This window comes from Sciurus vulgaris (assembly GCF_902686455.1).
Source record: "Sciurus vulgaris genome assembly, chromosome: 7".
NCBI lineage: Eukaryota > Metazoa > Chordata > Mammalia > Rodentia > Sciuridae > Sciurus > Sciurus vulgaris.
In genome coordinates, this window is record NC_136467.1 from 73,893,362 (window position 1) to 73,909,533 (window position 16,172).

Genomic DNA, 16,172 nt, shown 5'->3' on the forward strand with positions numbered 1-16,172 from the left:
GACTAACCTATTTCTAATGCAGGTTCAATTGTAATAGAAGCAGTTTTGTAGTGTAACTGAAAATAATTAGTAGCAGTAAAAACTGGTTTTCTTGATTGAGGCTTATAGGGTGTTGTAGATATTGTCTGTAGTTGAAAATGCACATCTCAGTTGATAAATGTAGTTATAAATAGCTGAGATAAAATCTCAATGGAATACTTAATATCTTTAACTCTGTTGTGAGAAGTTTTTCTATTTTCCTGGGCTACTTTTTGGAAATGTGGAAAATTTGACTAATTTTGTTAGTAATTATAGCAAAGGAACTGAGTTGGTTGATATTTTTGGTGGGAAGAGGAGAGCAAAGCCACCGTAAGGTGTTTTTTCCTCCTTCTTTAGTCTAATCAATATATTTCAGCTTTACTCCTACTTAACTGAATCTCAACTACCTCTTTTCTTTGTTTTTGTTGTGCTGGGGATTGAACTCAGGGCCTCATGCTTGAGAGACAAGCACTCTACCAACTGAGCTATCTCCCCAGCTCTTCAACTACCTCAATAATGCCCATTCAAGCTTCACAGAAAGTTGGAGAAGTGAGAAAACAGGAAAGGGTAGTCAGTGGGTCTCACTTTATAAGGAAAAAGGCAGAATTTCCCAAGAATATAATTATCAGAAATTTATAGGAGTAGCCACAGGTTTGAAAAGATATCCTTTAGCATGCATTGCTTTATTGTTACTACAGCAGCAAGTCATCTGATACAGTGCCTCTGCATCCCAGCCTGGTGGCACATGTTTGTAATCCCATCCACTCAGGACCCTGGGACAGGAGGATTGCTAGTGCAAGGTCAGTCCGGGCAACTCCTGAGTCCCTGTCTCAGAATAAAAAGGACTGGAGATGTGACTCAGTAGTACAGTGCCCCTAGGTTCAAACCATAAATTTTTTTTGTGTGTGTGTGTGGTGCTGAGGATTGGACCCAGGACTTTGTGCATGTGAGGCAAGCACTCTACCAACTGAGCTATATCCCCAACCCTCTATCCATGGATAAGTGAATAGATTGTGGTATATTCATATAGTAAAATAGTACTAATAAGATGGAATGAGTTATTGATGCATACCACTATATGGATTGTGAAAAGCATTATACAGGGCAAAGAATCCAGATAGCAAGGAGTAATAATAAATGATTCAGTTTATATAAAATTCAAGAATAGGCAAATCTTTAATCATAAAAATCAACCCTGGATGTTCACAATGGTGGAATAGAGAAGGCCACTTTCCTGGCTGCTCCATGGTGTAAAACCAAGAAAGCAGATAGGCAGCTTCTCAGCAAGGTCTATGAAAAAAAAGGGTGGGAGGGGCTCTCTACTGGAATTTAATATTAAACATTCAAAGCAGATTGGGAACTCAGGAGAATGAATATAATACAATAAGGAAGAAATCCCCAGTGCTGTTGCCACACCCAGAGACGCAGCCAGAACGGTCCCTCTGCAAGCAAAGTGGAAGGATAAAGGAATTAAAGGAACTTGCATTTTTAGGAGACCTGAGGCGTGTCTGGGTACAGGGAGTTTAGAGATCAAAGCCACTGCTCGATAAAGGGGTACTGCACAACATCTGTGTGCAGGAAACAAGCTACATCTCTCCCAGATGCCTGTGGAAGACAAGGGAGGAATCATTTTGCAGAGTGGCGCAGGGGACAATGGCTGGAGTAGCCAATTCTTGACAAACTCAAATTTGGCCTGAAATACAGGCCTGGGAAACCCACACTGCACGACCTAGACTGTGCCTGAAGAACCGGGAGAAAATCAAATGTGGAGAGAGGTTTACACAGGGGACAACTGGTCGTGGAAACCCATCCAGCTCTCACCCTCCCCCTACAGTCCAACTGCCTGCAGGACCAAGCAGGAGAGACACCCCTAGCCAAGAATTATAAAGGGCAGGGGAAGGAGAGGCTGAGTTTGGGGACTGAACCTGAAACCAGGAAACATGGGAACTTCAAGTGACATAATGGACCAAGAATTGGTTCTTCCACCACACGAGTGGAACCCAGGGGAAATCCCTAGGGTACACTCTTAGTGTGAACCAGCAGTTGCTGGGCCCTGGAGGTGCGCTGATTTAAAATCTCCAGACCAGTTGGCCTTCAGTGAAGAACCTGGAGCCTACCTAAGCCTAAATCCTCCCTCCAGGAGTTCTGACTAAGGGATTATCTGTCTCACTCCAGCAACCCCACCCTGAGAGTGAAGCAAGCATGACCCCACGAAATACCGCTGAGAAGGGAAGCTGGGAATCTTTTGAACTCCAGTGGAAACAGTTCTTTAACTTTTCATCTAGATCTTTTTTGTTTGTTTGTTTTCCTTTTCTCTGTTTGTGACCTTAATGATTTGTGGACCTTTATACGTGTTCTTTTTTTTTTGCCTTTAAGCACTTTTGAAGCTATTTATTTTTTCATGGATCAGTATTTTGAGGACTAGGATGTTTGAGATCTACACACACACATACACAGGTAGTAAAATGTTTTGTATTTATTTTTATTTTTAATTTTTAAAAATTTTACGTTAGGACTAGGGATATAGCTTAGTTGATAAAGTGCTTGCCTCACATGCATGAGGTCCTAGGTTCAATCCCCAGCACCACAAAAAAATAAATGTACTTTATATATTTTTTTTCTCTCACTTGTCTGTACACTAAATTCTTTCTTTTCTTCTGCTAACAACCAGTCTCTCTTGTTCTGTCTTTCCCTTTCTAATTTTTTTATTTCTCTCCTTCTCCTTCATAATCATCACATCCTACATCACTTCTGTTCTCTCCCTGTCCACCATTCAAAATTATAAACCCTTTTGCAAAGTTACTGTTTTTATTATGGGCAAAAACTCATCATGTCATTTCTGTTTATTGTGATAATTGACATTGTTGACATAATAGCAGGAACTATTGGGTTTAATGCTGTATATTGTTTGTGTTGTTGGTGGTTGTTATTTGTCTCCCCCTAAACAGTGATGCATGAGAAACATTCATGGACACTATAAATCCACAGATAGAATCTCTACTGCCTCAGATCCATGCTGTTAGATGGGTAGACACACAAACAGAATGAAAAAGCAAAGGAACAAATTGCCCCAGACAAACTGGCATACTTCAATAACAGAATCCATTGACACTACAGTGGAAGAAATGTCAGAGAAGAATTTTAGAATGTACACAGTTAAACTAATCTGCAAGGGAAAGAATGATGTAAGGTGTGAAATCAGAGATAAAATACAGAATAAGGCTAGAATTTTTAAAAAACGTTTTTAGTTGTAGTTAAACAGGATACTGCTATTTCATTCATTCTTTAACTTTTTTTTTTTTTTGATGTGGTTGTGAAGATCATACCCAGTGCCCCACGTGCATGAAGCAAGCACTATACCAGTGAACCCCAGATCAAGAAAGAATTTTAAAGGTTGTCAGAGGAAAATGACTTACTTGGTTATATTTGTTATATTTAGAGGGAAACCAGTCTGAATCTCAGCTGCTTTCTCAATCCAGACCTTCAAAGGAGGAGGTCTTCGAATAACATATACCAAGTTCTGAAATAAAATGAATGCCAGCCAAGAACACCATTTCCAGCAAAATTAAGCTTCATAACTAATGATGAAATAAAAACCTCTCATGAAACCGGGCATAGTGGCATGTGCCTGTAATCCCAGTAGCTTGAGAGGCTAAGGCAGAAGAATTCAGATTTCAAAGCCAGCCTCAGCAAAAATGAGGTACTAAGCAACTCAGTGAGATCCTGACTCTAAATAAAATAAAAAATAGGGCTGGGGATGTGACTCAGTGATCAAGTGCTCCTGAGTTCAATCTCTGGTACCCCCAGCAAAAAAAAAAAAGAAAGAAAGAAAGAAAAACCTCCCATGACAAACAAAAGTTAAATGAATTTACAACTAGAAAGCCTCTGCTACAAAACATACTCAATGAAATATTTCATGAAGATATGAAAATAAAAGTGAAAACCAGTGAAGGGAAGAACTACACTAGAACAATAGTCAATCAAACGAGAAGCCAATTCAAATTAAAAGCCAAAACTAAAATGACAGGGAATAAAAATCATTTCTCAGTAATAACATTGAGTGTAAATGGCCTAAATTCATTGATCAAAAGATAGACTGGCAGATTAGATTCAAAAACTAGACCCAGCAATATGCTGTCTCCAAGAGACTCACCTCGTAGGCAAAGACATCACAGACTGAAGGTAAAAAGGATGGGAAAAAAACATTATTCACATGAATCTCGAAAATAACAAGGTGTTTCTATCATATCAGACAAAGTGGACTTGCAAAAGCTAATCAGAAGAGACAAAGGACATTTCATACTGCTTAAGGGAATTATACATTAATAAGACGTAACAATCATAAATATTTATGCCCCAAGCAGTGGAGCATCTACGTACATCAAACAAAACCTTCTCAATTTCAAGAAGCAAATAAATCACCACACAATACACTGGGTGACTCTCACCACTAGATAGTTCCTCCAGTCAAAAACTAAATAAACTATAGAACTAAAAAATACATTTGATAATTTAGAGTTAACAGACATACATAGAATATTTCATACATCAATGACCAAATACACTTTCTTGGTACCTAACAGATCCTTCTCTAACATAGACCATATCTTAGGCCACAAAGCAACTCTTAGCAAATACAAAAGAAATAATATATATAATATATCAGATCATAATGGAATGAAATTAGAAATCAAGTATAAAATAAAAGGTAGAAGCTACTCTAAAACCTGAGAACTAAATAATACAATATTGAATGACAGTGGATAGCCGAAGAAATCATGGATGAAAGTAAAAAAAGATTGTTAATGAGAAGAGCAGAACAACTTATCAAAATTTCTGGGACATTATGAAGAGTTCTAAGAGGAAAGTTCATTGCATTGAGCTCATTCATTAAAAGAATAGAAAGTCAACAAATAAATGACCTAACATTATATCTCAAAGTCCTAGAAAAAGAACAAATCAATACCAAAAGCAATAGAAGACAAAATAATTAAGAACAGCTGAAATTGAAACAAAAATATTCAAAAAAATCAAGAAAAAGTTGGTTCTTTGGAAAAAATAAGTAAAATTGATAAACCCTTAGTCAATCTAGGAAAAGAGAAAATTCAAAGTACTAAAATTCATGATGGAAAAGGAAATATACACACTAGTGAAATACTGATGATAATCAGAACTATTAAAATTTGTATACTATAAAATAGAAAATTTTGAAGACATCAACAAATTCCTAGAGATATATGACATACCCAAAATTGAATAAGGATAACACAGAAAGTTTAAACAGATCAATTTCAAGCAGTGAAACTGGAGATGCCATCAAAAGCCTAAAAACAAAGAAAAGCCCAGGATGATAGAGATTCTCGGCTGAGTTCTACCAGACCTTCAAAGAAAAATCAACACCAATTCTCCTCAAATTATTGAATGAAATAGAAAAGGAGGGAACCCTTCCAAACTTATCCTATGACACTGGTATCACCCTGATACCAAAACCAGACAAAGACATATTGAGAAAAGAAAACTTCAGACCAATATCCCTGGTGAACAAATATGTAAAAATTATTTTTTATTGTATTATTTAGTTATACATGACAGCAGAATGCATTTTGAGTCATTGTACACAAATGCAGTACAACTTTTCTCTGGTTGTGCACGAAGTAGAATCACACAATTTATGTAATCATATACGTACATAGGGTAATGATGTTTGTCTCATTCCACCATCTTTCCTTCCCTTTGCTCCCTCCCCTCATTTCCCTCTACACATCCAACATTCCTCCATTCTTCCCTTACCTTCCCTACTCCCGTTATGTATCAGCATCCACTTATCAGAGAAAACATCTGTCTTTTGGTTTTTTGGGGATTGGCTTATTTCACTTAGTATAATATTCTCCAACTCCATCCATATACCTGCAAATGCCATAATTTTATTCTTCTTCATAGCTGAGTAATATTCCATCGTGTATATATACCACATTTTCTTTATCTATTCATCTGTTGAAGGGCACCTAGGATGGTTCCACAAACTAGCTATTGTGAATTGATCTGCTGTAAACATTGATGTGACTGCGTCACTGTAGTATGCCGATTTTAAGTTCTTTTTGTATAAACTGAGTAGTGGGATAGCTGGGTCAAATGGTGGGTCCATTCCTAGTTTTCTGAGGAATCTCCATACTGCTTTCCAGAGTGACTGCACCAATTTGCAAATCCCACCAGCAATATATGAGTGTACCTTTCTCCCCACATCCTCGCCAACACCCATTGTTGCTTGCATTCTTGATAATAGCCATTCTAATTGGAGTGAGATGAAATCTAAGGGTAGTTTCAATTTGCATTTCTCTAATTACTAAAGATGTTGAACATTTTTTTATCTATTTATTGATAAATTGTTATCTTCTGTGAACTGTCTGCTCAGTTCCTTAGCCTGTTTATTGATTGGGTTATTTGTGGGTTGGTTTTGTGTGTGTGTGTGTGTGTGTGTGTGTGTGTGTTTTGAGTTCTTTATATACCCTAGAGATTAATGCTTTAACTGAGGTGCATGTTGTAAATGTTCTCTCCCAATCTATAGGCTCTCTATTCACATTATTGATTATTTCTTTTGCTGAGAAGAATTTTTTTAGTGTCAGTCCATCCCATTTACTAATTCTTGCTTTTATTTCTTGATCTTTGGGAGGCTTATTAAGGAAGTCTGGTCCTAAACCAACATGATGGAGATTCAGGCCTACCTTTTCTTCTCTTTGGTGCAGGGTTTCTGGTCTAATTCCTAAGTCCTTGATCCATTTTGAGTTGAATTTTGTGCAGGGTGAGAGGGTTTAATTTCATTTTGCTGTATATGGATTTCCAGTTTTTCCAGCATCATTTGTTGAAGAGGCTATCTTTTCTTCATTGTATGTTTTTGGCTCCTTTGTCTAGTATGAGATAACTTTATTTAGATGGGTTTTTCTCTGTCTTCCATTGTGTACCATTGGTCTACCTGTCTATTTTGGTGCCAATACCATGCTGTTTTGTTACTATTACTCTGTAGTCTAGGTGAAGGTCTGGTATTGTGATACCTGCTGCTTCACTCTTCCTGCTAAGGATTGCTTTGGCTATTCTGGGTCTCTTATTCTTCCAAATGAATTTCATGAGTGCTTTGTCTATTTCTATGAGGAATGTCATTGGGATTTTAATTGGGATTGCATTGAATCTGTATAGCACTTTTGGTAGTATGGCCATTTTGAGAATGTTAATTCTGCCTATCCAAGAATATGGGAGATCTTTCCATCTTCTAAGGTTTTCTTTAATTTCTTTCTTTAGTGTTCTGTAGTTTTCATTGTAGAGGTCTTTCACCTCTTTTGTTAGATTGATTCCTAAGTAGTTTATTTTTCTTGAGACTATTGTGAATGTGGTAGTTTCCTAATTTCTCTTTCAGTGGATTCATTGATTATGTTTCGAAATGCATTTGATTTATGGGTCTAGATTTTATATCCAACTTTGCTGAATTCATTTATGAGTTCTAGAAGTTTTCTGGTGGAGTTTTTGGGGTCTTGTAAATATGAAATCATATTGTCAGCAAATAGTGATAGTTTGAGTTCTTCTTTTTCTGTTTGTATCCCTTTAATTTCTTTTGTCTGTCTGATTGCTCTGGCTAGAGTTTCAAGGACAGTGTTGAACAGAAGTGGTAAAAGAGGGCATCGTTGTCTTGTTCCAGTAATTTTAGGGGGAATGCTTTCAATTTTTCTCCATTTAGAATGATGTTGGCCATGGGCTTAGCATAGATAACCTTTACAATGTTGAGTTATGTTTCTACTATTCCTAGTTTTTCTAGTGTTTTGAACATGAGGAAGTGCTATATTCTGTCTTCCAAGTGGTCTAGTCTGTTAGTGATACTTTCCATTCAGTTGTTAATTTGGTTTATTATTTCCTTCATTTTGAAGATTTCTGCTTGATTCCTTTTTATAATCTGCCTCTTTATTGAAGTGATCTTTTACTTCCTGTATTTTCTCTCCAACTCCATCCTTTATTTTGAAGACCAATCTAACTATGCATTTGCTAAACTTCTCCTGATACTTCTTCTTATGTGTTGTCTATGGATTCTATTGTTGGAACATCTTGTTTTGTTTGAGGCACTTTGTTCCCTTGTTTTTCCATGCTGTTTGTGTGTCTTCTCATCTAGTGGTATCGAGCTGAGGCAGTACAGATTCTACCCTGTAGTCTTTTAGTGTCCCTGATGGCTCCCAGTACCTCACCTTTAAGGGGGAGACCAATATTAACAGTACCCAATGCAAACAGTACATCACCATAAACCAAATGGCTCCTATTAAGGTGTTTACAGTTTTGTCACAATGGACAGAAATGAAGTGTTCAATTATTGTCTACAATATAAATAGTAAGTTTGCTAAAAGGGTTTATTGTTTCAATGTTGGACAGTGAGGGAACAGAAGTAGTGTAAGATGTGATATTTATGAGGGAGAAGGAGAGAAGATAGAGGTAAAAATTTATAGTAAGAGTGAGGGAGGAATTAATAGAGTTTGCCTGTTAGTATGAGAGAAATGAGAAAGAATCCACAGGTAAGTGAAAGAAAAAATATGTACAGATTTTTTTTAAAAAGTAAAAATATAAGAATACACAACAACTTTGTCCTATACTCTTCGTGTATCCCATTCCTCAATAAATCGATGAATGGAAAATATTTGAATTCAAAGACCATACAGATATAAGAGAGAGGGCAAAAAATATTTTTTAAAAAGGAGGAATGTCTCAGTGGAATACTGAATGATTTCTTCCATTGGCTTTCAAAAATTTTCTCAGCTTCCCTTCACTGCCAATAGGTGGGGTTGTCTGAAGTTTGATATTGCTCCAGTCCAGAGGGTTCAAGACCCTTTGGGTGGGTGAACCCATAGCAAGATGCCCTCACACTCGATGTAGCTGGCTCCTTCTGTCGCGGCATGCTTCAGGACTCACTGAGCTGGAGAGAGCCCAGTTTTCTCCAGTTTCTTCAACCTGTGTTCCCACTAGGGAACCACCCCTCATCTTTGGCTTTCCACAGGCTTATCTGACCCAGACTGGCTCACAGAAACCCAGCTACTATCTGATGGATCTGGGCTTCAGCTTCCCCATGCCCTATCTTGCTAGAGCCCCAAAATCTTAATGCCCTTTCAACTTGCAGAGTGACCACCAGGGATGCTCTCTCAGAAAGGAGTGGGCCCTGCAAGGAGGCAGCCAGGTACCACACCCAGCAGAAAGACCTCAGGTGCAATCAGACCTGCAGGTACCAGTATTTCTCTAGGCACTGGCCTGAGTCCCCAGACCAAGGTGGCCATACCCTGAGATGGCAGCGGCAACGGTGGGAAATCTGTAGGCCCTGGCTGTTGTTCCAACATGGTGGCAACCGCATGTAACCAAACCTTTGTGTACTGTGACAGTGAACTTCAGGCAACAGCAGTCATCAGGTGATCTGCTGGTGGTCTTCAGCTTATCGGTGGATGATCAGCAGGTGGATGTTGGGTAGTGGGCTTAGGTGAAAGGCAAATGGGCAAATGGTGAATGATAGGCAGTGGTCAGTGAGCAATCTGCACTCAAAAGGCAGGCGATATGTGACAGAGGGCAGATGGTGGTGGTGGGCGAATGGGGTCAACAGCAGGGAATCATTGCACAGTGAGAACTGTCTCGCAGAGAAACAGTATTTCTTTTTCTTGGATCATGAGTTACAGAGCAACAAGGAATGAAGCCTCCTTCTAGTCTGCCATCTTGGATCAGGCCAGTATCATTCTAAATGGAGAAAAATTGAAAGCATTCCCTCTAAAAACTGAAACAAGACAAGGATGCCCTCTTTTACCACTTCTACTCAACATAGTATTTGAAACTATTTATAATAGCCTCAAAAAAAAAAAGAAAAAACTTGGGAATCAATCTAACAAAAGAGGTGAAAGACCTCTACAATGAAAGCTACAGAACACTAAAGAAAGAAATTAAAGAAGACCTTAAAAGATGGAAAGATCTCCCATGTTCTTGGATAGGCAGAATTAATATTCTCAAAATGGCCATACTACCAAAAGCACTATACAGAATTAATGCAATTCCTGTTATGATTCTAGGGATGTTCTTCATAGAAATAAGAAAAATAGTTATGCAATTCATTTGGAAGAATGAGAGACCCAGAATAGCCAAAGCAATTCTTAGCTTAGAAAAGTGGAGCAGGGGGCTGGGGAGATAGCTCAGTCGGTAGAGTGCTTGCCTTGTAAGCACAAGGCCCTGGGTTCGATCCCCAGCATCCAAAAAAAAAAAAAAAAAAAGAAAAAAGAAAAGAAAAGTGGAGCAGGAGGCCTCAGACATTAAGTTATGCTACAGACCAATAGTAACAAAAACAGCGCGGTATTGGCACAACTTTGAAATTGGGGTTCTTCTGCCTCTGCCTCCCAAGTCACTGGGATTATGGGCATGCACCAGTGCACCTGACCAAATGTCAGTTCTTTTACCCCAGTGAACTGAAGCTTAGTAGTAATAAGTTAACTCCAGTCCTCTGTTACATAAAAACACGATGTTTTATAAGAGAGACTCACTTATGAAGTCTGGAAACTGGTTATTTTGATTCCATGCCAGGACTCTTCTCTGGTATTCTCTAGTGGTACAAATGAGTATTGTTTACATGAACATTTTATTTTTCCTCTCTTTCAGGTGTGGACACCTCAAGATCGCCAGTGTATCCTGAGTACTTTAGCACAGTTGCTCTTGGATAAGGATTACACTCTGCTGATTGCCCGCCAGCTGCGCCCTCTCCTTTTGGATTTGTTGGAAAGGAATGCTGAAGCCATTAAGACAGGAGGCCATGTTAACTATGATCTGCATGAACGGCTCTGTGTGTCCATGAGCAAGCTCATTGGTAACCATCCTGATGTGCTTCCGTGAGTAGCAGTTTTATTCTCTGTCTTTCTTCTTGAGGTGTTAGAACTTTATCTCAGCTGGGAGGTAAGCAGGAGTGTGAGTTGAGAAGGGAAATGCAGAAAGGAGAGAGGTAATAAATTTTAGCCTGAAAATCCCAACTCTCTAATCATACTTGTCCTTTTAATGAAAATTGTCATAACAGCATCCATTTATCACCTCAGCTAAGTAAGCATTTACTGGGTTTTCTCTTGAATCTTGGCCAACAAGATATGTCTGCAAAAATGTCCAAGATATGTCCCCAGTCCTTAAGGATTGTATCATTTGGTAACACATGCATAAAAGACAGATTTGAATGGATTTTAGGTGATTCTCCCATATCATCCCAGATGGATTAGATTTCTTATGCTAGGCAAGGTGGCATCAACCTGTGGGCCCTGCTTCTCTGGAGACTGAGGCAGAAAGAGCCCAGGTGTTTTAGACCAACCTGGGCAACGGTAGCCAGAACCTCCCAAAACAACAACAAAAAAATTAAAAAACAACAACAAAAAAGAAGGTGTTGGGCTTGGTAGCGCATGCCTGGAATCCCAGTAGCTGGGAAGGCTGAAGCAGTGGGGTGGCCAGTTCCAGGCCAGCCTCAGCAACTTCATGAAACCCTGTCTTAAAAGTACTGGGAATGTAGCCAAGCGGTAAAGTGTCCCTGGGTTCCATCCCCAGGCCCAAAAATGAAATGAAGGCTTGTAGATATTTGGGTGGGAGCTGTATTTGCATGCACTTTTCTAAAAAGGGGAGGAACTTCCTTGTATAATTGAATTGAAACTTGAACTCCTACTTCTTATGGCAAAATACTTCAGATTGTGTTTGAGAATCATTAAAGTGATGGATTAACTAGGTCTTTTTCCCATAAGCCCCAGATTTTATGTTTTTATGAAATGAATGTGAAGCAAATGCCTATGTTTTCTTCTTTTCATTTTGCTAAGGCAGTATGTTTTAGTTTTGTTCCCACTTTGCTCTAAGAGTGATAAAATGCAGAGTACAAAAGGTACTGTAAGAAGGGCCTGGGGATGTATCTCAGTGGTAGAATCTGGTCAAAGACCATATATGTACTTTTATACCACAGTGTGCCAAGTAAATTCAAGTCATTTTTCCTTTTTCATTCCTAAAATAATACACACATACCTATTTTTTTTTTTTTTTTTTTTTTTTTTTTTCACGGTCTTAGGTATTGAACCCAGGGGTACCCCCAGCCCTCTTTTAATTTTTAATTTTGAGACAGGGTCTCAATAAATTGACCAGGCTGACCTTAAACTTACAACAAAACAAACTAACAAACAGATTTGCTAAGGGTCTCACTAAGTTGCTGAGGCCTATCTCAAGTTTGTGATCCTTGTGCCTCAGCCTCTTGCGTTGCTGAGAGTATAGGTGTATGCCACCACCTCCAGCCCAGAAGACATTCATTCTCACTCTTGCGCACATGAGACAGTGTGCACATTTGATACCTTTATATTATGCATGTTTTAAAAACTACTTTAGATAGTTAATATGCCATGCTTAGTTAATAATTTCCTTTTTTTTTTTCCATATTCAGATATTTGCAGCTATCACCACAACTGTAGAAAATTTGTACACTGTTTTTTTTTTTTTTGTTTGTGGTATTGGAGGTTGAACTTGGGCACTCATGCGTGCTAGTCACGTGCTTTACACTGAGCTGCATTCCCAATCCTGTACACATATTATTCAGATAAAGCTTTCATAAAATAAAAAAACAAAAAACAAAAATAGAACCCTCTGTTTAGTCAACTTTTTCATGGCTGTTGCAGAAAGACCTGATAAGAATAATTTTAGAGGAGAAAAATTTATTTGGGGCTCACTGTTTCAGAAGTTGCAGTCCATAAATGGCCATCTTCATTGCTTTGGGCCAGAGATGAGACAGAACATCATGGTAGAAAGGTGTGGAGAAGGAAAGCAGCTCTGTACATGGAACCAGAAAGCAGAGAAAGAGAGAAACATTGCAGACCAGGGACAAAATATATAACGCAAATCATGCCTCCATAACCCACCTCCTGTACCTGCCTGTGATTACCACCAGTCAGTCCATTCATCTTACCCAATATGCTGATTAAGTTAAGGCTTTCTTGGTCCAGTCATGTCACCTCTGAATGTTCTGGTATTGTCTAACACATGAGCTTTTTGGGGCGTGCTTCAGATCTAAACCATAATACACTTAAAAATATATTATTATTTATTTTCAAGAATATATTTAGAGCTATTGTAGTTTTTTGTTTTTGTTTTTGGTACTAGAGATTGAACCCAGATACACTTTAGCACTGAGCTACATCCCCCGTTCCCCTCCCCACTTTTTAAAAAATTTTGAGACAGGGTCTCAAGTTGCTGAGGTTGGCCTCAAACTTGAGATACGCTTTCCTCAGCCTCCCCAACTGCTGGAATTATAGATGTGTGCCACCACGTCCGCCAGTTTCAGTTTAGTATCTAAGTTGAGAGGAAGATAATGAAATTTCCCATAAGTACCCTTTGCCCCCAGATACATAGCCTCTTTAATTAACCAACATCCCCCACAGGAATGGTACATTTGTTACAGAGACAAACCTACATTGAAGCATGATAATCACCCAGATCTTTGTGTTACATTAGGGACCATTCATATATGTTTGATAGAATTTTTTAGTAAAATCATCTGGTTCTAGGCTTTTCTTTGCTGGTAGGTTTATGATTCATTCTCTTTACCTAATTCCTGGACTGTTCAGATTTTCTATTTCTTGATGATTGTCTTGGTAGGTTGTATTGTGTTTCTAGAAATTTATCCATTTTTTTCTAGACTATCCAATTTGTTGGCACACACTTGTTCAGAGTTTTCATTTTAATACCTTATTTCCTTGGCATTGGTTATAATGTCCTCTCTTTCATTTCTGATTTTAATTCTTTTGAGTCTTCTTTTTCCTCAATCTAAGTGTTTGCCATTTTGTTGATCTTTTAAAAAGTCAACTTGTTTGATTTGTGTGTGTGTGTATGTGTGTGTGTGTTCTCTATTTCATTAATCTCTGCTTTCTGTTAATTTTAAATTTAGTTTTTTCTTTTGTGACTTCCTGGGTGTAAAGAAAGGTTATTGACCTAAGATTTTTCTTCTTTTTTAATGTATATGTTTATAGCTCTAAACTTCCCTGTTGGATGCCTTTAGTACATCCCATAAGTTTTGGTATATTGTGGTTCTGTTTGCATTTATTTTAAGGTATTTTTACATTTCCCTTGTGATGCATTCTTTGATCCATTACTTGTTTACAGATGTGTTAATTTCCACTATTGTGTAGCTTTTCTAGTTTTACTTCTGCTGTTGATTTAAGAATCATTCCATTTGCTAGGAAAAGATAAGTTTTCAATCATTTAAGCTTATTGAGGCTTGTTTTATGTCCTAATATGTGGCATATCCCTGAATATTCCACGTGCACTTAGAAGAATTCAGTTCTCATAGGACGGAGTATGGACTGTTAAGTCAAATTGGTTGGCCTCTAGTGTTGTTTGAGTTCTCTGTTTCCTTCTGATTGTCTTATTATTGTGAGATTAGTACAGTGTACACATCTGTAATCCCAGCTACTCAGGAGACTGAGGCAGGAGAGTAGCAAGTTTGAGGCCATCCTTGGTAACCTAACAAGACCTTGTCTCAAAATAAAAAGGACTGGGGATATAGCTCAGTGGCAATGCACTTGCCCAGCTTGCATGAGGCCCAGTGTTCTCTCCCTAGTACCATGAAGTCCATTTTGTCCATTAGGATAGGCATCCCTACCTGTTTTGGTTATTATTTGTATGATATTTTGTCCCTATTCTTTTACTCAGTTTATATCTTTTTGTAGATAGCATATAACTAAATCCTGTGGGTTTTTTTTTTTTTTTTCCTCTATTCACTTAACCCATGTCTTTGTGCAAGTATGTGGGTGAAGGTTACTAGGATTGAACCTGGAGGTCCCACCAAAGAGCCATACCCCAGCCCTTTTTTTTTTTTTTTTCTTGTAAACAAGTGGGATGCATGTTGTTTCTCTGTTTGTACATGGAGTAAAGGAATACCATTTGTGTAATCATAAATTTACATTGGGTAATGTTGTTTGATTCATTCTATTATTTTTTCCCTTCCTCCCACCTCTCCCACCCATCTTTTCCCTCTAAACAGTCCTTCCTTCCTCAATTCTTGCCCCCCTTCCTAACCCTAACCCCTCCCACCCCCCATTATGTGTCATCATCTGCTTATCAGCAAGATCATTCATCCTTTGGTTTTTTGAGATTGACTTATCTCACTTAACATGATATTCTCCAGTTTCATCCATTTGCCTGCACATGCCATAATTTTATCATTCTTTATGGCTGAGTAATATTCCATTGTATATATATACCAAAATTTCTTTATCCATTCATCAATTGAAGGACATCTAGGTTGGTTCCACAATCTGGCTATTGTGAATTGAGCAACTATGAACATTGATGTGGCTGTATCTCTGTAGTATGCTGATTTTAAGTCCTTTGGGTATAGGCCAAGGAGTGGGATAGCTGGGACAAATGGCGGGTCCATTCCAAGCTTTCTGAGGAATCTCCATACTGCTTTCCAGAGTGGCTGCACTAATTTGCAACCCCACCAGCAATGTATGAGTGTACCTTTTTCCCCACATTCTCGCCAGCACCTATTGTTGCTTGTGTTCTTGATAATCGCCATTCTAATTGGGGTAAGATGGAATCTTAGGGTGGTTTTGATTTGCATTTCTCTTATTACTAGAGATGTTGAACATTTTTTCATATATCTGTTGATTGCTTGAAGGTCTACTTCTGTGAAGTGTCTGTTCATTTCCTTAGCCCATTTGTTGATTGTATTATTTGTATTCTTGGTGTAGAGTTTTCTGAGTTCTTTATAGATTCTGGAAATTAGTGCTCTATCTGAAGTATGAGTGACAAAGATTTTCTCCCACTCTGTAGGCTCTCTCTTCACATTACTGATAGTTTCCTTTGCCAAGAGAAAGCTTTTTAGTTTGGATCTATCCCAGTCGTTGATTCTTGCTTTTATTTCTTGTGCTATGGGAGTCCTGTTAAGGAAGTCTGATCCTAACCCGACACGTTGAAGATTTGAACCTACTTTTTCTTCCATAAGATGCAGGGTCTCTGGTCTGATTTCGAGGTCCTTGATCCATTGTGAGTTGAGTTTTGTGCAGGGTGAGAGATAGGGGTTTAGTTTCATTCTGTTGCATATGGATTTCCAGTTTTCCCAGCACCATTTGTTGAAGAGGCTATCTTTTCTCCAT

At 38.3% G+C, this 16,172-nt stretch overlaps 2 protein-coding genes across 2 annotated transcripts in view; both read left to right on the plus strand.

Moving 5' to 3' along the window:
- The window catches only part of CASP8AP2 (caspase 8 associated protein 2), a 57,486-nt gene extending 46,679 nt beyond the window's left edge, over positions 1 to 10,807 (plus strand). The window contains exon 11 of the mRNA XM_079146703.1: positions 10,672 to 10,807. Within this exon, the coding sequence (XP_079002829.1) occupies positions 10,672 to 10,705 (34 nt within the window). The 3' untranslated portion in view covers positions 10,706 to 10,807. The remainder of the gene's footprint in view (positions 1 to 10,671) is intronic.
- MDN1 (midasin AAA ATPase 1) overlaps positions 1 to 16,172 on the plus strand; it is a 166,378-nt gene that overhangs the window by 5,652 nt on the left and 144,554 nt on the right. Inside the window, exon 2 of the mRNA XM_079146702.1 lies at positions 10,672 to 10,898. Coding sequence (XP_079002828.1) covers positions 10,672 to 10,898 — 227 coding nt within the window. The remainder of the gene's footprint in view (positions 1 to 10,671; positions 10,899 to 16,172) is intronic.